Raw genomic sequence first — 24,765 nt, 5'->3', positions numbered from 1 at the left:
TCTAGAAATGGAGGACAACACCCTGTTACGAGGGTGCTTAGCATCTTTCCAACCGTACATTTCGGCTCAAAATTTGGTCTCATTGTGAAGCATTTCTTCCGGCCGGTTCACACATCACCAGGCTGCACACTTCTCTATATCACAGACGAAAAATGTTCATTTCTTGTCGTCAAATAAGCCGGAATGGAAGGCCCACAAAGAGGACCCGGCGCTCCTTCCATGGAAAAAGAAATCCTTGCAATGGTCACGTCGAACGTTCCAATCGTACCCACTGTCTGGCAGTAAGTGACAACAATGGAGAGTGAAGCCGACCACGGGAGCTCTCGAAAAATGAACTGCGAAATACTTCATGTTTCCCTTATGTTATTCTCGAGGCTTCCTCGGCACGAATTTATCCACCGGAAACATAATTTCATTTCTTTGGTCGTTTTCTTCGATGCCTTCGGTAAGTTCCTCGTCGCCAGTCACGTCATCTGCGATGGCTTCTTTACCGTCTCGTTTCTCCACCGTCGGTTCCATCTTGAAGTTTTCTAGCCGCTTCGGTCTGTGCATCCGCTCTGTCAGTGGCATGTCTGCACCAGAAATCCGCCGGCACACAGTGACACGCACGCAAGCGCATGCACCACTGTCGAGGTCAGCAACAGTCGCGCTGCCGAACCTGCATACCAGTTAAGGCGTTGAGAATTTCCTATTCTCCTGAACATTCCAGCTATCTGTTTACATCGAGCACAACTCGTGATTTCTACCATAGTATGCGGGAGTTCGTCTAAGCACTCCATTTCACAAAAGTGAAGGTGCCTACGCAGGTCCTCGAACCGTCGGGGCAGCGACATCGACACACAAACCCGTGGAAGTCGACAACGGACAAAGGCAAATTTCCCGCCTTGTTCAGTTGCTCTTTTGAGTTGCCTTCCTCTTTCGGTTACAGCACACACAGAAGAACACACCTGCACCGCTTGCCTCAACGTGAAAGTACCCTGACACTTTGCTGGAGAAACAGAGGTGAATTTCGTCCAGAGCCTACCTGTCAGGCTCATATCATCGTATGCCGCCGCATCTGACAGCTCTTCATGGTCTAAGCGTTCCAGGCGTTGTGTCTCCTAAAACGAAAAGCCACAGAAGAGAAAATACCCGCATGTCATTGCTTTTGACTCTTGACCTTTTCCCTTTGCCTATCCTTTACACGGCACTTCCTCCCGCGCCAGGATTTCAGAGGTGTTCGTCACGCAGGAGTCACTGCAGCCCTTTCCTTGTTACATGTCGTTTTCACCTACAGTCCGGTTTCCATCGTGTTCGCCAGCATTCTCCTCCCCTGCCAGTGGACGCTGTGTACCCTCAGAAGTCGTCGACGCTCTCGCTGTGGAGAGCGTGTGCCGCTGAGATACCGGGTCAAGGATGCGTCTTGGCTTTTTACACTTCTCCTCCCGGCAACTGAAACATGTCTATGTCCCCTTTCTGCCTTACTTCTCCGAGCGCTTGCGCCTCGTCAAACATGTCTCCATCCTCTTCATCCTCCAGCGGATCGGTGTCCTGTGAAAAGCAGCCGCCGGCGCCACAGATTTCAGAACCAGCACCAAGAGGAGAACCGAAAAACGGGACAAACGTAGGTGCGGCAAGATGAAAGAAAGAAAGCGACAGAGAGGGTGACGGTTAACAACACTAACAACAACCAACACAGGCACTCCGCATGCGACACCAGGAGAGTCCCGACGCCAGACTGACCTGTCCATTCCTCGGCGTTCTCAGAAGCACCCAGAATCGTTGCGGAGTGTGCACAGGGAAATAACGAGAGCTACACGGACGGCAGAAAGAAGACAGACGAAGGCGATACATCGAGACTCCAGTGAACGTTATCGTTCGCGTAAGCGTTGGAAGGCTACAGCGAAGCCGCCACGTTCATAAGAAGAAGGATTTAAAAGCCGTGACGTTCCGTCTTCCAGGAATCGAACGGAATGCAGACATATGTCCCTTGCAGAATCCGTGTTTGCCATTTCCATACTCGCGGCAGGAGACTCACACGCTGTGAGACGCTGAATTCACCTTGGGTTCCACAATGAAGACATCCAAAACCTACCACGTAGTTTTCCTCGAATTTCTCCCATGGCATCGTCGGCTCGTGCAGCGAGAAACGCGCCAGGCGAAAGCCCTTGAAAGGATCGACGCGAGGGACTTTCTGAAGGAGCGAGTTCGGCAAAACAAACGGAGTGAAAAAACAGACAGGTTAAAAGGAAGCATCCGCCGGTTGACATCTTCCGGAGGCCGCCGAACGCCGAAACACAGTCAAGCCATCACCTATTTGCTGATCTCTCGCATGTTTCGCGGTGCAACCGGAGGTGTACGTCTGCCTCACTCAAGGCTTCACATGAAAACGCGACGTCGATGGCCGCCTAGTGCGCTTTAACAGCAGCATCCGTTCTGACGACACTCCTGAGCCATTTGAAACAGCACCGCCTTCACCCCGAATCACATCAAGAAGCATGGTGGAAGCTGTCACAAATCAACGAAGTCTGTCCTCACCGAAGACACGCGATGTACCATTCCATCCACCTCTTGCAGGAAAACGCAAAGACAACACAGAGATCGGTACGCTGCAGCGCGCCTGGAGCGCATGAGGAATCCGTAATCCTCCCAGTACGATGGTCCTGATCGGTCTACCACGTGAGCAGCAGGTTTCTCTCGCTGTTAGGAAGTGAGATATCCGTAATCCGGAAAACCTGTCGATCTGGAATAACCTCCATGTTGCAGGATAGTGGCGGCCGCGACTTGTCGCTGTCTTCAGCAGTCCCGCGGGGTTCGCAAAACGGGATCGAGCACAAAACGGCGAAAGAGACACTTTGGAAGCGAAAGCAAAGGCGCCAACACAGTGCCAGACTTACGATCGCTCCCTTGGTTTCATCCGACCATTTCCACTTGAGAATGCGTTCGCGAAGCAGTGCCTGGAGAAGCGGAAGAAGACACAGTCTCCGAAACGCCTCCGATTCACACACGCAGCAGACTCACCGCTGTCCAGACAGCAGGCCTGAGGTCCCTGAGACGCGGCCGAACCTTTGACTTGCTACGGAGCGTTGGCAGAGTGTGTTTGTATTGGTTTTTCCCAAATCGAGCAGAGACAGAATAGAACGTAGAAGACTGAATAGGCATCCAATTTAAAGATACACGCATACGACAATGTTCTTTCCGAGTGTTAATGAGACACCCAAGAGCCGGCTGTTTGGGCGAGACCTAACGGGACCAACATGTCTTGACTACTGAGACTTGCAACAGATGGTACGCCACAACCGCATGCAGGGGATTCCCAAAGGAGTTCCACGGGCGTCTGACAGCGGCAATACGAACGCAAATGTAACGCGAGACTCGCTCCTGGGTCACCTACTTTGCTGAACTTGGCGTTCCGTTCTCTCTCTTTCATCTGCCGCCACTCTCTGTCCCATCCCTCGACCTTTTCAGGGGCGGGCGCCGGCTTGCCATCCGGCGTTGCATATTTCGGCAGCCACCCGCGCTTCTCCGGGTACGTCTGGATGTTGTAGATCAATTTCAGCAGAGCTTTCTCGGTGATAACCAGTTGTCGATACTTCAACAAATTGTAGACGTTGATCCCCTGCAACAAGCCCAGAAGGACACCCAACGACAGGGTAAACGGCCCACACGACTTGCATACACACATCCGATTCATAGCTCTCAACGCGAACGACTTTATGCCGCCCCTCGCTTCTCCCATCCGTGGAAACTGCATGCTCGGCTTCGATCAAAGAGAGAAACTGCTCCTTTGTGTAGAAGAAATCCCCGTCGACTCCGTGAGACGATGGTTCTGCTTTCACCAGTGGCCACCGCTCTCCTTCGCTATGCACCGCCTGGAAGCGTTTGCCTCTGTGTTAGGTACACGCGACCGCGAAGAGACGCGAGGAAACTCCGATTGTGTTTGCTTGGACGAGTGAGTTAACATGTTGCAGGTCTTCACTCCGCTTGCATACTTTGCTGCGAATCTTGATGCGTGCCACTGATGACTCCTGGTCTTATTAAGCGTTCGTGGAGACGCCTCCCGGCTTTTTTACCTCGACATTTTCTCGACGAACGGCGAGAATGTGAGCTGTCGCGTAGCGGAAATTATCGTTCACGTCTGTAGTTCCCTCATGAACCAACAGGGCAGACGGGCATTTCCGGCCTGGCGAAAACAGAAGAATCGACACACACACTCACTCGCCGCCATCCCAGCTCGTCTGTCTGCTCGTCAGAGATTCTCAGCCTTCAAAGGCGGAGAGACGGCGCCAGACTTTGCCCAGAGTACTGGAAGAGACAGGACTGAAGCAAGAGCGTTCTCAGACACGCACTGCCAGGCGCAAGCAAAAACATCCGCAACGGACGCAGCATTGTGTTGCACTGCGCATGCAGTGCGTCTCTGACACTGTGTGCAAAGCGGCTGGAAGCGGCTAGACGCCCCGCACAGGAGAAACAAACAGCCTTGCTACATCTGTCGAGCTTCCGTCGAAGAACTCTGGCCTTGTGCAGCAGTTGTTACTCGTGTCTCTTTTTGTGAACGCAAATTATCCCTGGGAAGCCTGAAATTTAGAATTAGCTGTCGCCCACGCAAGCATTCCGCGCAAGCGGCTCCGAGAAACGCAGAAGGAGCTCATTACTTCGTCGATATCCAGGAAAGTCAGGTAGGAACGCTAGTTCAGATGCAGTGTGTGACTTGAAGTAATCACGCCTGGACACAGATTTTCATCGCAGAGTCCATACACCAGAAAAGCAATCAAAGACTCGCCGACGCGAACCAACGACGCACATGTACGCAGAAAAGACGCGTAGGAAACGTCAGACGATGCGAAGACGATCAATCCGTCAACGGAGTCCTATTCCGTATCCTAGCTACGACGCTCGTTTGACCAGTTCCACCGCACTGAGAATGTCGTCTCTGACGGAGAGTCACTCAGAAACTCTCTCTGGGGAGTTCGGACGACGAATTGGAAGACTATTTGTCTTCTTCCAGGTTGTTCCTCCCCACCTACCGAGAAGACGTCGAAGATGCCGAACACAGTGTTTCGTTTTGTGAGACTGAAGATTGAAGTGGTCAACGACGGTGATTTGCCCTTGAGCGAACTTGGCAGAAAGCATGATTTTCAGGCCTTGCCAGAGAACTGCGAAAATGTTGAAAGACCAGCAAGGCGACAAGCACGAATGGAAGACACTGAACAAGCGTCACTACGACCGATAGAAAAAAACAACTTCAAAAAAAGGTGTCTAAACACCGTCAGCGTTTCCCCAGGTCCCAGTTGGGAAACAAGATAAGATATGTAGACCCAGCAGAATACGGCTGTCGAGTACTGGGGCTTCCACTACAAAGCACACACGACACAACCTTTCTCTGTTTTTCAAACACGCAGGACCGTGAGGCATGGACAAGCTAAAGACAGAGAAAGACACGAAATGGAAAAGGTAGATGAATAAACTCTCAGTCGGAAAAGCCGGCAAGCCAGAACGTCTCCCTGGCCTTCAAGTGCAGCTTGCGCGGCGACCAGACCCCATTACCAGACGCACTGACACCCGAAAAAAAGACCGGGAATAATCCTTTGAAATGCCGCCTCTACAGATACACACAGACTCCGCGATCCTACAGCAGGTGCTACAGTCGCCAAGCTCATACGCCTGCATCCCCATACGGCCCATGCCCCCACACATATACACACATGTGCGTATACATATATGCATACATACATACATACATACATGCATGCATAGAGGTGTAGGTGTATGCATGCACGAGGATGTCCGGATCTCGGATTTTGGCACGAACGGGGTCGGTCGATTTCGAGTTTACGAGAAAAAAGAACCGATGTGGAATCACCTTGCTGTTGTAGAACAAGGACATCCACCACTGTAAAAGCTGCCTTTCGCAGTTCACTGGGGTGGTGATGTCGAGCATCAGCATCTTCTTACTACGCAAGTACTACAGTTTACCGTTGTGCCAAAGCCGACCCAAGATGACCCTGAGTCCCGTTTTCATATCAACACATGGCGCTCAATGTCTTTCCAGTTCCTCAACGTTATTACAGTTTAAGGTTGAGACTCTCTTGGTACCGCGGCTGGACTCTGTTTTCTTATGACCGCACCACTTACGACGTTTGTTGATCTTGATGCGTTGGTCATGAGGGCGAAGCGGGTGTGCCTTCACACCAACGTACTTCCCTGGAGCTTTTCGCCAGCCAATGCGCGCTCTGCCTGAACGCTGCTGAGTTCGCAGCTTCCTCTTGCTGCCAGGCCATTCCCACTTGAACAGCTGCATGCGCTCTGTCCACCCTGCGATGGCTCGCCGGTAGAACCAGTAGCACTGAACAACGGAGACGAGCGACGCAGGCGAGTAAGGGATGCAGCAGCCAGAAGGCAAGAAAACTTGAAGAAGAAAGAAAGCACAGAGGGGAACCAACCGAAAACGCGTGCCAGAGAGGGCCGACGAACGATGGAGACTGAGGCAAGGAGAGAACACAACTGGAGAGGCATCGCCCACTGAAACCGTGCCTCCGGGGTCTCAGTGATTTGCAGTAGAACTATAACACAGTGTCATCTACACAGTTCAAGCTTTTACTTCACTGCAACACTTGGTGGTTTCAAGAGTCACTCAGTTGACCATCCCTCAAGCAATCCAGGTTAAAGCGGAAGTTTAGCGTCTGTTCATGCCCTTAGTGAACGGTTTGAAAGAACAGTACCAGCCGATCTAGAAAACGAGCGAAGAATGCACAAGCGACGAAACGTGAGGCAACACACTCGAGAAGTGAACGCCGACAAACAGGCTTCCCTAGGCAAGCAGAAATTCCTGCGATTCTTCTGAGACACAGGCGTCTGTGGGCTTACTCGATACAGAATGTCTGGTCGCAAGGGCAGGCCGAAAATGTCGTTTGGCAGAACTGACAAGAAACACATGGGCGAAACAGCGAGAAAAAAAAAAGGAGTGACACAGAGACGCATGCAACGCAACCTTGACGGACGCCCCAAGAGGCTCAGGACTCCAGAGGCACATCGCTGGGGCTTCCAAGGGAACCCGCGCGTTCTGTTTCTTCAGCGCAGCTGGCTTGGCTAGCTTTTTTTAGGAAAACAGACAGACGGAACGAACAACCGCCAGATCACGGTCGCCTTTTTCACGCGAGCGCGCAACAGAAAGAAACGGACCTCGCCTTCTTCGAAACGGTTTGCCCCTCCAAGTGACGACGGCTGCGTGCCTTCTCAACATAAACAGATGTTGATGGAACAGGCGCCTCTGTCCTTTGTGATTTTCATCTCTCTCGGGCATCTTCGGCTGCGTCGTGTACTCGGATGCGGCTGGAGTCCGTCGTAGCAATGAGAGTCGCAAAGAAGAGAACGAATCTGTATCCACGTAGTCTACAGTGAGGAGCGGGATACCAGACCGAACCAGCGATTCTCTATGTCGGAGAATTGTATAGGACCGTAGGTGCTAACGGTCAACGCAACTCCTTGTTGGAGGACTGCGTTTTTATTATGTTAGGTAAATGTCAAACAGGTCTATGTCGGCGGACTGCGTGTTCCTAGGACAGCTAAAGTTCAAGTCGACATGCGAATACCATGTCATTTATAGAACTCCATGTAAAAGCCGAGCTCTGAAAAAGCGGCTCAGTCTCCAAGTAACAGAGCCTCCGATCCCCGCTCTTATGTTCCACTGTAACTCTGAGTCTGCATGTGCGCCGCTGCTGCGTCCGGTGCCGCCAGACAACGAAAAACTGGTTTTCTGTGTCCCCCCTAACTGCAGTCACAATTGGGGGCCTTGGTAGCAGACGTTCTTTTCTGTTCGATGTGTGGAAGACGCAATGTTGAAGATAATCGCAAGGTCCAGAGTGTACCCTCGCGAGCGTTGGGCCGTAAACTGGCTGCCGTCCGACGCAGAGTGGAGTCAAGAAACGTACCTACGCATCCCTCTTCTTCCTCCGGATGGTCGCCCTCTTCCGCTATCGACGCTTCGCCTTCTCCCGCCTCTTCGGCTCGCCTTTGAAAGACCTCGAAGCGATAAATGGGGACCTCAAGGACGCTATTGAAGCCGACAGCGGGGACGGACCACCAGTGGCGAATCACCTCATTCATGCGCACGACGCTGCCAGGCCGACGCACTTGTGGCGCTGCATGCACGCTCGGGGAGAGAGGCGAGTTGAGCGGCACAGGCTTGTGGGCAGGGAAGGCGACAGAGGGCGTGAAGGAAGGCTGGAGGGGGAGAGCGCCTGAGAAGGAGACTATGCTGTCGTCTTCGCAGGTGACCTGGGGGTCTTCAGAGAGTCTCGTGACGGCGGCGCATCGAGGCCGAGACAGGACGCTGGCTGGTCTCTGAGCCGCCCGCGCCCAGGGAAGGTCGTGCAGAGAAAGAGGGAACGGAAATGGAGAAGAAGGCAAAAACGGGGATTGGACAGAACCGAGAGACGCGTTCAGGGGTGCAGACGAAGTCGCGGAAGGGGACGCCGGTGCACAGCGTAGAAATCGGTGGACGACGGGGAGAGGCGACGAGCTTAGAGGCGCACCCGTCCAGGCAGACGGGGGGTAGTGGGCGAGCTTCATGCGGCTCAAAGAAGTACTCCATTGTGCCTTCTTTGAGTTCTCGCTAGAGTGACAGGAAGATCCACAGCGCATGCGCTGGTCGTCGCAAGCCAGCGGGGTTCCACACTCTCCCGACCGCTTCGTCGGAGTTCCCTTCCTGGCGGAGAAACAGTGGAGGCGGCGGGGGAGGAGCTGAACAGGAGAAGACGTGTGACGGGAAGAGGACGAAGGCAGAGGCGTTGCATGCGGAGAAGGGGGGGAAATCCCGGAGCGAAGAAGTTCAGTCTCCCGTCGCGAGGGCCGGGGGCCGGCGAGCAGCGAAGGGAGCGTTTCATCTGGGCACGAGACAGGCTTTGATGAAGAGTGTGCAGAAAGAAGAGACCGAGAGAGGCGGGCTGTTGACAGGCGTCGCGATGTGTGAAGAGAAGAACAACCAGGGAACCTTGACGCTCTCAGACGCTCAGACCAGCAGCTCACACGACGGAGGGGATACCACCTTCGTGCTGCCTCCGCCATGCCGGACGGAGTCGAAGGAAATGCCAAAGCAACCATGGTTTTGGAGCTGGACCACGACTCGGAGGTTTTCCGCGAAAGCTCTTTGGACGAAAGGCTGACGTGAGAGCCCTCGCGACTCGACAAAAGAATCAAACAAACGCCGCGTTACCCACACAACCATATTCAGCTCGCCAAACGCAATCTATGCATATGCATGTCGATACACAAAGTCGTTCGTGGAGAGGATACATAGTTCGGAAATTCTGGTTCAAGCGACAAGTCCCGGCCTGGTTTATTATAGCGGAGTCAAAGGCCTCTCAGAGGAGAGACGCGACCCCGCATCGTCGAGGAAAGTCAGGGTGTAAACTGGAGAGAGGACAAGCAAGGCGGCAAAACGCGAAGGGAAAAAGTGGGGAATAAGTCCCCTGAGTGCTGCAGAGCTGACAACATAAGACGGCACAAAGGCGAACTTTTCTGCAGAGCGAGATCAGCAACACGCAGTCCGCCGGCACACCTTACAAAGAAACTCCTGTGCAAGCGTGCAAAAAGCGTCAAAGTCAGTTTTTATGGACACGACAACGGCTGCTGAAGAGTTTCTCGTGATTGATTAAGAGAGAGGAAGGCCACAGAGAATGGCGAGGCCTGATCAAGTGGCGCCATGGAAACGGCAGTAAATGGAGGACCATAGAGTTCGCAAGCCAGAGACACGGCAGAATCGTCCGGCACGACGCTACGCAGTTATGGCAGTTTTGGCCGTGCAAGCCTAAACTGGGAGCATAAAGAGAGGTGAACATGCGCCAGATTTGGCGGAAACAGCAAACACACTTCGAAAACCCCCCCCAACGCGATATCGCCATGCGTTGCATGCAGCTGGGAGACTGCATGCGCGGGCCGCACCCAGGCAATCCTGGCTGGCCGCAGCCTACGACGGCGACGAGAATACGACACACGCAGGAAGAAAAGGAAGGAAAGAGATCATTGGTGCCAACAAAGTTCCTGGAAAAAAGAAAAAACACTTCGCAGGTGCTTCAACGTGTCTCTGTTGGCGTCTGGCAAGTATCACAGTTCTACACTGAGGCCGCGCAGGCCTGCCACGATGCTGGGTACGTCAAACAATCCAGAGAGATAGAAGATGAATAGATCATCGATTCCGTGAGCTAGATATCCAACCCTTGATTTCATTGTGGCTTTACACATATGCTGAGCAGCGTAAAAGTTCTCCTTTCCGCCACTCATGTGTTGGTCTTTCAATGTCTGCACTCAGACGGGTCATCACCAACACGTCATTGAATCACGGCTGGGCAAAGGAGAAACAAAAGACACTTTGAGTATTTCCTCTGTCCACAGGTTCTTGAAACGTACACATATCTACAGCGACAAGAGCCACCCTCGACCGGAACTCGCATACCCTGGGAGTCTGCGTAGTCTTGCCCTTCTCTCATCAGCGTGTGCCACCCTATAGTAGTGGTGAACGTGCCGGCCTTTCAATGAATTGCAGAAGGCAGCTTCAGCCTTGATTTCAGGAGTAAGTGGAAATGCGCGCTATATCCCAGTCGAAGCCGTGTCAGCTCGAAATTCCGTATTTAAGAAGCGAGTCCTACTGCCCGAACTTTTAAAACGCGGCACCCTATTCGAGATCCAGAATGGTGACCGCAATGAATAAATACATCAAGGGATCGAGTGTGTGCTAGACCGATGGATCCGAACAAAAGGGGACTCTGTCAAGCTCCCTACGGAGTGTCGTGGCCCAAAGACTACCATTTACAGTATGATGGCACTGTTCGCCTCGGAATAAACACAGCAGATTTCTCTCGCCGGTAAAACGATGGACAACAGTAATCCATGTAATATGCCTAGAACGTGCGTGTGGAAGCGCCTGTTTCTCAACACTGTTCCGTTGCTTGATTATGACATCCCGACTTGTATGCTCCGCTAGTACTCGAGAGCAACCTCAAGGCCAAGACGTTAATGAAGCAGAAATCGTTGCAGTTCTTCGCCTCTTATCTCTCCCTCTCCTGTCCAATCTCTGGTGTATGCGATGCGGTGTTGATCCTGACACTGCATTCCTACGTAGAGTCATCGAATGCATATTTCCAGTTCAGCCCCTCTCCTCCACGAATTTACCAATACCATGGTACTGATCGTAGAGTTCGATATCTCAGACGACTCTTCCCATATGGGGTACTTACAGTGAGGGTGGCAGGACATGCCAAGCAGTTGGGGTAGTCCGAAAGAGCGACATTCGACGGTTTCTTCTGCAAATGTTCTGACATTCCTGTGAGAATATCGAAAGTCTTGATTCTCACATCTTCTTTGCATTCTATGGCACGAGTGCGAGTGAGTGCTACAGCGTTGGGAGCCGGGCAACGCCACACACAATCTGTCGCAACGAGGCTCATTCCTGTCCATCTGGGAGTCCCTTTCGAAGAACGCATCCGACGTCTTAAGCATGCGACAGGGGAGAACGAATTTGAAACGTTTGTATGTTCACACTAGTATGTGAGTATTCCATTTCGCGGGGCGTTTGTAGAAAAGAGAAACGCAAGTCTTCTCGGTATGCATTAAGATGCAGCACTACCGAATCCATTTTATTCCAGGGACACCGTGTAGTTTACCGGTGTACTCTAGATCATGAATCACCTTATAGATTTCGTTTCTTAGTTGCAGTGGCAACTGTACTCCACACAGCTACACGCATCACTCTAGAATCCCTTCTCAGTCCCTTTTATGCGCCATCATGGGATGCAGTCGTAGCGCCGAAAGTCTGAAATAGTGCTCCACGCAACTCTAGGAGTGGGAGAGCCTGACGAATTCATCCTTATCGTTGACAAGTTTTTCAGGAATCTGCCAACAAGCGCATACAGAGAAGTGAAGAACGCGAAGAGTGCCGTGAGACGCCGAGAGAGTTTATAGGTACGTCTGGTGGTAGCGAAGGCTGAGTGCTGTATGAAACAGGATCTCGGTGAAGGCTGGAAAGCAGAGAAAGCGTGGTGCAACGAGGCGGTAACAACAAACTGCCGCCCCGTCTTCGATTGCTTAAGACAGTGGACTTACGGCCGCCAGGCAGGTGTTGACAAGCATCTCTTTGATCTCCACAGTCCCTTTCTGGACTTTGTTTTTTTTCGAAGCGAGATAAAGATCTACTGCCTGCACATGCACAAACGCTGCAACCACCTGCCTCCGATGAAAATCGCTTTAGAATCTGCTCTAAAAGTGATGAAACTCATCCAGACAAAAACTGACTAGGCATCGGCAAACAACGGGAAGTCATTGCCCCCGCGTCACGAATGAAGCATTTCTTCCAAAGAAAACAGGAGTACCCTACGGGAACTAGCCACTCTGATGATGAGAATAGAGACCTGCAGTGTGGCATTTCGTTACCTTGTCCGCAAGAGGTTTCCAAGCCATGGATTGCTTTGGTTGGTTTTTCAGAATATGTTCGACGGTAGACGTCCAGTCTCCTTGCCACTGGAGAACATCTCCCTTCTGTTTTTGAGAATTTACGGAAACTTTGTTGTCGTTGGACCTCGCACCGCTGGTATGGTTTCCTGTCTTCTGCTTCTTCGCGCTGCGTTCGCATTGGTCAGCCTGCGAACCTGGAGAACTTCTATTCGGTTGTCGGCGAGATTTCGCGTACTGGCCGTGCCACTTATCTTCCTCTTGAAACCATCACACACGCCCACATAATGTTCAAGTTGAGGATGATTGTTCTACCTGCGGGTGCACGCCTATTGTACAGCTGAGGGCAGGCTTTGCATCTACGGGATACCACCATGTCGGTGAAACCTGCCCGCTGTAGAAACAATCACACTCACCTGTAGTGCAGCTGGTGTGGCCAATGATGGTTTGTCGATCGAAGGTCTTGAAGCAATCGATGCAGGTGAACGCGTTGGCCCCGCTGCATCTGCTCTGGTAATGCTTGGCGACAGCATTCTTCTTCAGTACCTCCTGGCACTGTTCGCACGTGAAGGACACCATTATTTACGAAGAAAGTCGAGCCGTACCGTATACCAGTGTTTCTGCCTCAGCAAAAAGTTGCGGGTTGAATTGCCCTTTGCAACTACGATTATTACCTTCTTCAAAACGCTACTTGGAACGCTTGGAACGCGTACGTATCCCCTGGCGCGAACTGCTCAAATGGGAAAGTCGGATTTCGGATCCCACGACGGTCGCTGTCAACCTCAGGTGAAACAGAGAATAGAAACAATATAGACGGTAAGAAACGACGAAAAGAATTTGTCCTGGCACGCACGTGGAGACCACGAAAACAAAAGATACAACAGAACGACGAAAAGTCACGTGAATCGACGCATGCTACTTCGGACCTGCCGAAAAACGGCCCCACATGTTTTGACAGATAATTGGCACTCCGGCACATTCGCGAACGCGGTCCGTTCCCCGGTGTTGACTCCAAGCGCCTCGCCTACACTCCAGGTTATAAAGACTTAAATCGCGTTTCATGGGCTACTCCATGGCCTTCTGCGTTCTTCAGCACGACTTTGCGTCGCGCGTTGGACAAGAAGATAATACGATATTGGGGGTGTTTTCGGACATCCAGGATGGCTAACACTGCAGGACATCCTGTCCTGAATTTGCCAGTTTTCAGAATGCATACCATCGGAGTGAGACCTCCACGGTGTCAAGTCACACATCCTTGGGCCGCGTCTCCGGCAGAAAAAGGGAATACGGAACACCGAACGGTTCGAATGCCAACGTGGAAGCGCGTGTCAGTGTTTCTAATTTGATTTTAAAATCCCGCTAAAAGAAACATGCGCAAGACAAGTGACAGAAATGCACACGAAAACACGTCAACACATCTTATCAGATTATAGCAGCTTGCTGGTGCCGACCCCAAGGCACTACATTGCAGGCGACTGCTTGTGTCTCAACCGGATAAATAAAGGCTGGCGCAAGCGACAACGTGCAAGCACTATTCCTCCATGTCTTGTCATATTGATTGAGGTGGCAACAATTGCAGCATAACACACGAGGCAGGAGAATCCATGAACAACAACATCTCTTGTTACAGCGATACCAGGGTCGTATTAGGCGTAGCGTTTCAACGATGAAGGACACTAGAGTCGGAAGTCTCTGAGTGACTAGTCAGAAGCTGACTAGAGGCGCAGAGTAAGTCCTGGTACGGTTTGCACTGTTTGACTCTTTGCGGGTTTAGGTTAAGTAGTTTCCGTTCACAGCTAGATGAACTAGTGTTATTCCACGAATACAGTCAGCGAACGCCCCTTCGATTGCCATGAAGTGCGTTCCACATCAAAAGCGCTTTGCCCCCAGTTTGATTTGAGTACACAGTTCTGAATCGTGACCCCGTGGGAGACCTCTCCTCGTAAGAGTGAAGTGGGGTTCGTACCACACAGGAAAACGATAAAACCTCAACTCATCAGAGCCGCAACTTGCCCGACAGCGGATGCCATGCAATCAGCCATAAAGCGTGCGCACAGCTCCGTGAGTTCGTAAAACTTCGGGAAAGGAAAGACCAATACGCAGCAACTGCAAAGCCGATATACCCAGCAGAAAATGCTTTTTCGTCTGGTTTGTGCTCTTTTTCCCCCATTCATTCTGAGCAGACAACAGCTACCTTGGCTATGAATAATCGGTGTGCTTTGAAGGGTGTTAACTAAAAGTTGACTTCGGCTCTGTGACAGTGCCGACAGAGCTGTGCTTCAAGGCGGGGCTGACGCTGAAACGGTTGTTTGAGGCATCACTTCCAGATGGGTTGTATGATGCCTCTCGCGAGAACCGGGACCAGAGAGACTTGCTGGCCTCTCTGCTTCCAACCGCTACGAAGAAGGGATTCAAAAAATCTTCTTTATGATACCGGAGAGGTTCCGTGGACACATGCAGTCCGTCAGCATCCTGTCGAGCCTGCGTTCAGAAGGGATGCACAGACAAACACCGAGTTTGGGAGCGCGTCTGTCTTCGATAGAAAAAACTCACGGATCCGTCTCGATATGGATTTTGCAGCTCACCTGATATATTTCACCGCCAGCGAATTTAAGTACTGCGTGAGCGGCGCAGGTGTCCCACTCCGAGCACAACGCGAAGCGAGGATAGAGGTGAGCCCGCCCCTCAGCCAGCATCAAGATTTTCAAGGACGATCTGAGAGAATTGCAGTGATACCAAAAGAGCGAAGCACAAACGTCTCCTCAAACGCCGCTGGCCGGCGGTAAAACTTGGATATCGCAGCATTGCTACACCTCGATAAAAATGTACTCACCCGCACTGGACAACTTGTGGCCGCGTCAGCTTTTCAATGAAAGCGACGGTTTCCGGCGAATTGTGCGAAGACGATGCCGTGACCTTTAGATCGGGGTCACCGATTAAGAACGGGCAACTCTGGAGCTTTTCACGGGGTTTACCCGGAACCTGTTGCTCACAAGACGAACCCCTGTTGACTCGTTCATACAATCCGCCGTTCCCCACTGAATAAGGAGTGCGGTAGTGACCTAGAATTTTCTGTTGTGCACCGGAGGTTGACTAAACAGCACCTACCGCATATTTATGTGACAAGCATTGCAACAAATCGGCTTGCATACACACAAAACAGTCCGCTCCTGTATCTTACCAATTTATAAGACCCTATGCCTGCCGCACCCAGGAAGGCCTGTCCTTGAGTGGGAACGGTCACAACGCCCAGTATCGCCTCGTCTCTTCGGCACAAGCCAATATTGACCGTGAACTGGCCATTACCTATACAGACACATCCCCACGCAAACTGAGTTGTCCTAGGCATATAAACGGGAAATGCTGTCGACAGCTATCATGACGGCAACGTGAGTGGAGTTCAGAGACCACTAGAGAGCAGCTTCCAAGATGTCCCGACGGTGTCAGATCTCCTCTGCCTTACGTTTGATGAACTCTTTGGTGCCATCAAGAGGATCGATGAGCCAGAAATATGTATACTGGCTTCTTTCGCTCCAGCTTGCCTTTGTGTTCTCCTCGCTGACTATGGGAATGGCAGATCCATAGAGCCGCGTAAGTCCCGTGCAAATGACCTGCACATCCAAGAAGTCGCCCGGTCAGCAGCTTGGTCTTCTCCATTGCTCAGGTAGACACCATTCATCTGTCCCAAGCGCAGAAACATAACGTGGGAAAATTCGAGCAGGGAAAGGCATGCAGAAGGGGCCGTTGCCTGCGAAGGCGCCTGACGGGGACCCGCCTAGATGGCAGCTCAACTAAACCGTGTTTGTTTTTGGCACATGCTGTACCTGGTTTGCTTCAAGATCAGCTCTTGTGAGAGGCTCTTTGCCATGCTTAAACTCGATTTCCCAGTCTTCCCTTGACGTGTTATACACCTCCAAGACCGCCTGGCTAGCTTGACAAGCAAGTTTGACGATGTCGATGATGTCAATTGTCACATTGATATCTTCGAGAACAACGGGATGCAGCGGGCGCAGATCGAGCTGATCTGAGATACTAGGGTATGCACAGCAAGCCATGGTGCCAGGAAAAGTAGCGGCAAAGAGTGAGGACTCCCGAAAAAAATCCAAAAATCTTTAATGTCCCAGCAGCAGCGAGGCGATACCCCGAATAGGACACAGAGACACCCCAGACGGCCAGCGCTCTACTTCCCTTCAGGACGCCACACAGTGACACGCTGAATCGGTCTTTTGACTTTTTCTGACCCAGTTACCATCGGGTCGTCTACCAGAGGTTCGTACGCCTAGCCACCAGGAATCGAGACACTTTTTGTGCCCGGGTATTTCCGCTGTCTCCCGTGTGCCCGGCAATCAGTGCTAATGGCTCGACGGCACTTTTTGAAGACTCGGGTGGTGCTTGCCAAAGTGAGACAATCACTCTTTTGGCTGACCAGACTCCCTACAAAAGGTTCGCGGACCACAGGCGGGTCTTCCATTAAGCCTCCTCGATTTCGTGACAGTCTATGGAATCTCCACCCAGTCTCCGCCAGCGTGCACAAGCGTGTGTCAGGGACACTCACAGTGAAGTGTGCTGGCGGTGTCGGAAGTCGAAAAACGACGCAGCCGCAAAAAGCCGAAGATACACTGAATGGAGGAAGGTTTCCGGGCAACATTTCGTGACATTTCAGCCTCCGAAACTAACGTCGCTTATGAGACAGACGGACTGGGACCTATATTCGAGGGTCCAGAAGACGTGAAACAACGTGGCATCAGCTGCTCTCCCCCCCCCCGTTTCTTCCCCCTGCACCTTGTTGACTTTGGGTTGGGCAGCCGACGCACATAATAGCTAAGATTCTGTTTCAGCAAAGTTTCTGCGTGAATCACGAGTAACCGTCGACCTCTGTGTTGTCCTTGCGCGGGAACCTTATCAAGTCCTCCCTCTAGAGTCCTGTCTGGGAGTTTGGGAAAGACCGCAACGAACTGTGAGCTGCGGAACTACGCCCAGACCGAACAAGTTGCGGAAAACGGTGGAGGCGCCGTGCGATTTTTTTTCTCGTAGTCCACTGATGCCAATTGCGTTTCGTTTCGAATTGACACATGCTTTTCTCAGCCATCTACTCGTGCGTGGGCAGAATATGTTCTTGTCTTAAAACGCTGCCACAGAGTCCTAGAAATTGAGCGAGTTTCTCCACTCCCGGAACCCAAGTTGGGGTGGTTCTGAAGGACGCTGTTGCGTACTGCTTTTGCCTGCGGTTTTGCGGGGGGCAGTTTGCCTGAAATCAACTGTGGCATTTGTCCAGAAACAAACCTCTTTAAGAACTTGCTGTGTTATCCGCACCACATTTTTCCGGTGACAATAGGGGACTCCTTCAGTGCTTGCCTCCACGGTTTTCTGCGGCCGACTCTGAGGAACCCCGACTGAATCCGGTCACTGTTAACCCGTAGTCTGCCCATCACTACGAAAGACGTTTCGTTCGTCCTTTTTCCATTATGCCGCCCGCAAAAGTGACGTTCAAGGTCTCCGGGGGGAGCCAGTTTGTTCTCGAACTGGAACCTGAGTGGACTGTCAAGCAGGTCAAGGAGAAATGCGCTACTCAAACTGAAATTCCGGTCCAGGCTCAACGTCTCATCTACAAAGGTTAGAGAACTGTGCTTGACTTGAGAAAACCGAGTTCGCAATGCTTCCCACGACTCAGTCATGACATACCTACTGTCGTTCCGGATCCGCCAACAAGCTATGCTTCAGTCAGCAGCAGAGGGTGTTGTTCCGTTACGCTACGTAGTGTTTTTCGGGCAGGATAAGCCAGAAATGGTCACATTTGCGATATACTATTTCCTAAGCATTACAAACCGTACGAGATGCACTCAACTCTCCCACATGTGCGAAGGGAACACATAACACCCGGCTGTTTTGGAATAGCCCAGAACAAGGGTCCGAGGTGGCAGGTTCAGACCCGCACAGGGAGGGGTGTGCACAGGGTTCCGTAAATGATATCGAAGACGGTATTTTGGACACGTCTGATTGTGAAATGGCTTCGGAGATTGCTCGACGAAGTATTCCGCCTAAGGCGTGCTGACCACGACCAGGACTCGAACTGTTTTTTCCGTGCGTTTGTGGACTGTTAGGACGGATCCTTAAGGACGCCGACTTAATTTCTACACATGATGTCCAAGACGGACACATCATTCACTTGGTGAAGAGCGCAGCCGCAGTTGCGGCTTCATCCAACAATGCGCCAGCTGGCGGATCCTCTTCTGCCTCGCAACCCAGTTCCGATTCGTCTGGTACGAACGACACGCCGAGTGCTTCTCCGGCCTCATCTGTCTTGATTGGATCCAATGTTAAGAGTAGCTGCCTTTAGCATTTGCGGTTGGTCTTGCAGAATGGAATAAAGCGGCAAATTCGCTTTCGAGCATCTCCCTTGTGTGTTCTGTACAGCTGCTCGGACATCAAGCACCAACACCAGCGCTGCTGCCTCGGCGCCCCCTCTTCCGAACCCGACTGCGGACCCTTTCTTGCAGATGTTTATGCGAGGAGGTACGCCAATTTCTTGTCCAGGGCTACCTGGCACTCGATAACGATTCCGTCTTCCCGCTTCCAGATGAACAGCATGTGAAAACGAACGTGTGAACTAGCCTGAAACACATTGATGAAGCAGAGTTGGGAACGGTGGTACGGCGCCGTATGACGACTTCCACGTACCGAATTGCAGGGAACAAGGCAGGCAGCGTGCATCAATTCTTCTGATGCTTTTCTTCGTGGCGGCTTCTCTGCTGCTTGCCGTGGAAAGTCACTTCGCTTCGATCTTCGCGATCGGAGAACCGCATGCCCCGTTGAAAGGGCCTTTGGATTGAGGGTTCGAGACTTGCCTTTTACCAAACGTGATAAACGTCGACTAACAGTCTGCTCTTGCAACATTGAGTGCGTGTCTTGCGTTTTTTCCTGTCGTGTGTATATTGTTTTTGTGCCAGGTATGGGTGCAGGCATGCCTGGAACCGGAATGCCAGGCGCACAGGACAGCACATCAGGGATGCCTGGAATGCCTGGGCTGCCACCGGACATGAATCCAGACACTCTTATGCAGTTGATGCAGAGCCCTCTGTTGCAGCAAACCATGCAGAACCTGTCTCAGAACCCCCAGATGTTGCGAACGATGATGGAAAGCAATCCCATGCTGCGACAGATGATGGTAAGCAACGCAGTTTCTTCGGAGGGTTGGTCTTCCGTGTTGACGAAACATGATTCTCACAGGTAGCACCGCTTTGGACCAGCGCGTGGTTCGTAGACGTGTAGCGGGGCAGGTTGCATTTCAAACGCAGAGGCGTGTGCTTTTGTGTCGGTGACAAACTCGAAATACGCTGTGGCACCTGTTTTTATCGTCCGAGGCTTTGCCTTGATGGGTTGTCTCTGTTCACTCTCAGCCGATGATGCAAAACGTCTTGGACAATCCTGAGCTGCTGCGAACGTTCCTCAATCCCCAGATGATGCAGGTGAGTGTGATGCGAAACAGAGGCGGACACGGTCGCCACGCAAGCGACACACCGCAAATTGGCTGGCGTTGTGGCCTGCCACCGTACAGTCGGACAGAGAGACACGCTAAAGTGGTAAATACAGCAGAAGCGACACGCAAGTAACCCGGCAAGGCGCAGATTTCGCCGATTCACCTGCAGCGTGCCTCAGCACGATGATTCTGTGGATTGCATGCCATACGGTACGCGACTTTTCATCGCCGTTACGCTAGAGTTCTGATGCATTTCGTTTTTGTTGAATTTAGGCGTCCCTTCAAATGCAACAGGCGATGCAAAACATGCAGCGTGCGCAGCAGAGCACTGCTCAAGGCGACGGCTCATCAGGTGTGGACTTCTAGATCGTTTTCTATTCTTATAGCTTGCCGAATAGGTGTGCACAGTCAACGGGATTGCTTCGTTCTGTTAGCAGTCAACCTGACTCTTCAGTTCAAAGGTCTCGCAGTACAACTGTGGACGGACGAGCGGTTTACTTTCCAGCACCTATATGCAGGGTTTCATGCGAACGCCTTGGCATCTGCCGGGCCCAGCAAAGAAGGAACTACGAGTCGAGGTTATGTCGCTGGCAAACTAGTGATGCCATTCGCCTCTAGACTGTGCCTAGGCGGCACGAATAACGGCAGGCGAACAGAAGCTGACTACAGACACAAATGACCACTGATGGGTTTGGCGTAGTTACTGTGGTGTGTCTCTTGTATGCGCGTGCTCTTGTGCACCTGTCCAGGTGCAGGTGCCACTGCGACCCCGGGTGCAGGATTAGGTGCTGGATTGGGAGGGGTGCCTGGAGCAACAGGTGGTGCAGGACAGCCCGATTTAATGTCGATGATGCAACAGGCACAGCAGATGCTTCAACAGAACCCCGAACTCATGAGCCAGATGATGAACGTCTTTGGCAATGGCGGAGTTTCTGGGGGAATGCCAGGCGCCAATCCATTCATGGGAGGATTTGGAAGCATGGGGAGTTTCGGGAGCATGCCGGGTAACCCTGCCGCAGACACACGACCGCCGGAGGAACGGTGAGAACCTGTCGACGAGCACCAGGAACGATATCCATAGACGAGAGTCTCGGCGTGGCATTCCTTTATTACTCTACTGCTTTGTAGCCCTGGGATCCAGTTTCAGTGGTGACATGAGCGGAAAGAGCAACGCAGAGCACGTCCCAGCGTTTGAACGGTGGTGAAGGACCATGTGACGGGATGGGGCTAGGGAGCGAAGGCGAGCGTGTTTGTTGCTGCTTGATTTTCCTTTCTTCTTTTCAGGTTTGCCCGGCAGCTCGAGTCCCTCAGAGAAATGGGTTTTATTGACAGGGACGCAAATATCCAGGCACTGCAGGAGACAGGCGGAGACGTGAATGCTGCCATTAGTCGCCTGCTAGAGCGGGGAATTGGCAACTAGGGAAGCTGCATCATACCGTGCGGATCGGTACTATCCATATCACCTTCCAAGCGCCGACGTTGTTACCCTTGGGTGTGCTTGGACTGGTACAAACCAAAGGCTGTATTGCGCTGTATTTCTGTGTTTCGTTGTGTCGATACTGGCGGTTCTTGTAGCAATATCGGGGGTTTGGATGCAGTCTGAAACACGCTTGGGGTTGGCTGGTGTACACACGAGCGAATTGATTGTTCGAGACCAACAGTACCGCCAGTGAAAATAATGAGCTGTGTCCTGTTTATGTCAGCCAAGACATGCAAACGAAGGTATTCAACAGTGAGGAGTAATCACTGAAAGGTTTTGTGGAAGACTGCCCGACTCTTGGTTGAAAAAAGCCGTGGACTGTGGGAGGAGATTGACCTTTCAAGAAACGCCGGCAGAAACCAGAGGATTCATACGAGTGGCACATGAGTGCATTAAAGGACACATCCCTCCAGTCGATCAGACGGATCGCGCAGAAATGTCCGTTTACTTGCAGTTTACGTCTAGTTGATCCGTTAAAAATTCACAACCGGACGGTATGAAGTCGCAGACCAACACACAGTAAGGGGGATGATTCACCTCTCATAAAATGTTCTCAAGGGCGGCGGCGATCTTCAGGTGATGACGTTTAGCTCGATGCCCTTGAACCTAATCCAAGAACGATGTCTTAAAAAAAACGCAGTTCGGCGAGGGCCTGTTGTGCCAGAGTCGCAAAACACACAAAAGCACCTGCCATGGTTATATCATGCCCTGGGCATTAAAGATAAACTCGACAAGCAGCATTGCGACCTTGCGAGCTAGTGTCGCACGTCGAAACAATCGTGATCCGTGTCGACGGTGAACTGACTATACAAAGTAGTGGCAACCAGGTGCACTGTCGTCATTTCGCGATGTCAAAACCACCGCATGCGCAAAGAAACCATCGCAAACCGTGCACAAAGCTAACCCATCAGATTCGTCCACTCGCCGCGAATATATCTAGACAGAAGAAGGAAATATAAAGGTGTCAGTGTCGGCCACAACAAAGGTTGGCAGTCTGATGGTGAACCGCGGCGCGAATATACACTGCAAAGCATACTCGATGCACGTCACTCGCCCCGTAGAAGATTCCACATTGCCCCTCCGGAAGAACGGATCGCAAAAACATCCGCCCATTAGTATGCCACCCGAACGGGAGCTCTTTTTGCCACAACTGATTACCACGTTGCGTTCAGCGTCAACCCAATATGGTCCGATTACGCCACCTCCTATATCGCTCCACAGCTTACCGCGCTGCAGACTTGGTGAACATGTCGCTGATTCATTTGTCCCTTGCCGGGACAGCAACCTGCTCCCTGTACACGAGATGGATCATCTCCAGAACTGTTCAATGAATCACGTGTTCCAGCTTTCCTCTGCCTGATCTTGAGTTGTTGGCGGTGCCGTTCATGCTGCTGGCTCTTCGTGCAACGCATCCGTGCAGTTTTAGTCCTCTTCGGGGCAAACTTCGACAAGAACTTCTTCTCCATATATGCCTCAACGAGTTTTTTCATCGATGCAGCTCTAGCTTCGTCAGTGGAAGCGCTATCTTTTTCTCTACGTTTCCCCGGGAGACTGGCGCATGCGGAGCCCTTCTTGTTTTGCTTCACCGCCTCTGAGGAGTGAGACGGAGAAGCTCCCACATGTTTTGTGCCTCCATCTCTCCCCCTCGCTGTTGACAAAGATTTATTCGACATCGATACATTAGCATATGCTCAAAAAGGTAGTAAGAACCAAACGAAGTGGGGAAAATGTGCTCAAACACAGAAAAGTATGAGCACATCTCGTTATTGTAGTCACTGCTCCATGCATTATGCATGCAATGAAAGGTTGAAGAGTTGCTCCAAGCGTGCATGCATGAACCGCGGAGTACCGATGCCGTCGAGCGAGCCTGCAGTCGTTGTAGTCATAACAGCTCTTTTCTCCGGGTAACATTTAGTATTTCTGCCTTCAGGTCTTACAAATCGTCCTGTACCCGGCAAATGAGTGCCGTTGAAGGTTTGGTGTGTATTGCCAGCATAGTGTGGTGGCGTTAGGTGTCTCAGTCCTCCCGGGAGATATCTGGCAGAATTGATCTTCCAGGACGGCGACGTCGCCAGCAACTCATACAAAACATGATGTATTGATTCATTGTAATCTGAAGGAGCACTCAGGATGAGAGGAGGCAGGGGAGGAAGGGGCGGAAGTTTTGCGGGTGATCGGAAACCTTGGGTCCGTGACGGGACCGAACGCCGAGGTAAGAACTCCGCTGTTGCTTCAGTACTGACAGTAGGCAAGCCTGTATCTTTGCATCATGTCTAACGGACGTTACAGGGTAAATCACATATGATTTAAGGGCACTTTGTGGTCTTTGCTCTGATTGCTTTTCCAGGGCCTGTCATCGAGGAAGCTCCACTTTATCCGCCGAATCCAGAACTTCGGCGCGCGAGCCGTCTTGACCCATCGATGGGCTGTCTGGTCCTCATTCATCGACTATTATCGAATTATTGGCGTAGCTCGGAGTTCCATATTCCCGATCGTCCACCCAAGCCCGAAGTTGTGAGGTATTCCAATCGAAGCCAAAGCCAAATGTACGACTTGGAGCTCCAGAAGGATGCAATTGTTGCTCACTGTCGAAAAGAGTACTTTCCTCCAGAGCTTCTGCAATCAAAGCTTATCCGCCCGACCCGCGGAGCAGGCAGATTGTGCGCGTCAGATTCTCGTCGTCAGCGGCTGAAAGAGATGGAACAGAAGGAGAGCGAGGGCAGGGGAACTGACGAAAAGCAAAGGAATGCAGGCACCGAGGAAAAGAATGACGGTACGTTGCCTTTATACGAGCCACTGTCGAGAACCTACGGCGCAAGGGAGCATTTTCTGTTTCCTGTATAGGTTATGCCATGCATCCTAGAGACTCACCCGTGACTCATTTTCCAATCGCGAGACGTGGCTTTATTCTTTCGGATGTCGATGTTGTTTGTGTGTCTTGCAGACGAGCTATTTCCAGCTGAGGAACTTGAAGATTTTGGAGGAGATGATTACGCACATGACTACTATGCGGACGAAGATGTTGATGACCACTTGGATGAAGGGGATGACGGGGGTGTCTTTTAACCGTATGGTGCTCGTCGGTTGCGTATGTCTCTGTTGTCCATTGATCCCTCAGAGGCGTGTGACGTTTTCAACGAGACAGATTGTATCCGTGAATCTTACGTCTACCACGAACACTTTGTCATTCCTGAGTTTCTCACCTCGGGTGCAGAGCACCCTATGGTAAACAATGTGAGCGGGGTTTCGTTATCCAGGCGGACCGGCGTGTGTGGCAAGCTAGGCAACACGCCATAATACAAGCCAAAATGGACCAGGGAGTTCCACACTGGAAGTCAGCCTTCTCAGATGGAAGAGGCTAGCCTCGTGCAGTTCGTCAGGTTGT

At 51.7% G+C, this 24,765-nt stretch overlaps 6 protein-coding genes across 6 annotated transcripts; 2 read left to right on the top strand and 4 right to left on the bottom strand.

The window, feature by feature from the left end:
- Window positions 1-49: 49 nt before the first annotated feature.
- On the bottom strand, window positions 50-9,793 carry TGME49_223660 (50S ribosomal protein L4, putative). Its single transcript, XM_002366011.2, has 11 exons — window positions 7,911-9,793; window positions 6,847-6,899; window positions 6,115-6,325; window positions 5,007-5,135; window positions 4,053-4,162; window positions 3,374-3,598; window positions 2,877-2,936; window positions 2,075-2,173; window positions 1,465-1,530; window positions 1,025-1,100; window positions 50-572 (listed from the first exon to the last, which is right to left on the bottom strand). The coding sequence occupies exons 1-11, from the start codon at window positions 9,079-9,081 to the stop codon at window positions 364-366; spliced, it is 2,409 nt and encodes an 802-aa protein (XP_002366052.2). The 5' UTR covers window positions 9,082-9,793; the 3' UTR covers window positions 50-363.
- Window positions 9,794-11,433: 1,640 nt separating this feature from the next.
- On the bottom strand, window positions 11,434-13,676 carry TGME49_223668 (LYAR-type C2HC zinc finger protein; the record flags this gene model as incomplete). The annotated part of the gene is made up of 6 exons (XM_018780010.1): window positions 11,434-11,868; window positions 12,079-12,171; window positions 12,406-12,683; window positions 12,840-12,978; window positions 13,098-13,153; window positions 13,640-13,676. 6 exons carry the CDS (start codon window positions 13,674-13,676, stop codon window positions 11,812-11,814), a joined length of 660 nt encoding a protein of 219 aa, XP_018635904.1. The 3' UTR covers window positions 11,434-11,811.
- A 510-nt stretch (window positions 13,677-14,186) lies between these two features.
- On the bottom strand, window positions 14,187-17,075 carry TGME49_223672 (3'(2'),5'-bisphosphate nucleotidase). The gene is made up of 6 exons (XM_018780011.1): window positions 16,248-17,075; window positions 15,887-16,034; window positions 15,605-15,729; window positions 15,257-15,405; window positions 15,009-15,138; window positions 14,187-14,904 (listed from the first exon to the last, which is right to left on the bottom strand). Exons 1-6 carry the CDS (start codon window positions 16,476-16,478, stop codon window positions 14,653-14,655), a joined length of 1,035 nt encoding a protein of 344 aa, XP_018635905.1. The 5' UTR covers window positions 16,479-17,075; the 3' UTR covers window positions 14,187-14,652.
- Window positions 17,076-17,237: 162 nt separating this feature from the next.
- Window positions 17,238-23,111, top strand: TGME49_223680 (ubiquitin family protein). The gene is made up of 8 exons (XM_002366013.2): window positions 17,238-18,036; window positions 18,525-18,683; window positions 18,838-18,936; window positions 19,371-19,588; window positions 19,821-19,889; window positions 20,174-20,252; window positions 20,650-20,941; window positions 21,185-23,111. Exons 1-8 carry the CDS (start codon window positions 17,889-17,891, stop codon window positions 21,318-21,320), a joined length of 1,200 nt encoding a protein of 399 aa, XP_002366054.1. The 5' UTR covers window positions 17,238-17,888; the 3' UTR covers window positions 21,321-23,111.
- Window positions 21,710-23,141, bottom strand: TGME49_223685 (hypothetical protein). Its single transcript, XM_018780012.1, has 2 exons — window positions 22,607-23,141; window positions 21,710-22,032 (listed from the first exon to the last, which is right to left on the bottom strand). Exons 1-2 carry the CDS (start codon window positions 23,051-23,053, stop codon window positions 22,006-22,008), a joined length of 474 nt encoding a protein of 157 aa, XP_018635906.1. The 5' UTR covers window positions 23,054-23,141; the 3' UTR covers window positions 21,710-22,005.
- Window positions 23,142-23,264: 123 nt separating this feature from the next.
- TGME49_223690 (hypothetical protein) lies at window positions 23,265-24,699 on the top strand. The gene is made up of 3 exons (XM_002366014.2): window positions 23,265-23,592; window positions 23,728-24,153; window positions 24,325-24,699. Exons 1-3 carry the CDS (start codon window positions 23,511-23,513, stop codon window positions 24,444-24,446), a joined length of 630 nt encoding a protein of 209 aa, XP_002366055.1. The 5' UTR covers window positions 23,265-23,510; the 3' UTR covers window positions 24,447-24,699.
- The last annotated feature ends 66 nt before the right edge of the window (window positions 24,700-24,765 follow it).

The sequence above is a fragment of the Toxoplasma gondii genome, chromosome X (genome assembly GCF_000006565.2).
Source record: "Toxoplasma gondii ME49 chromosome X, whole genome shotgun sequence".
Classification (NCBI taxonomy): Eukaryota; Apicomplexa; class Conoidasida; order Eucoccidiorida; family Sarcocystidae; genus Toxoplasma; species Toxoplasma gondii.
This window is presented reverse-complemented; position numbering and strand designations above follow the sequence as displayed.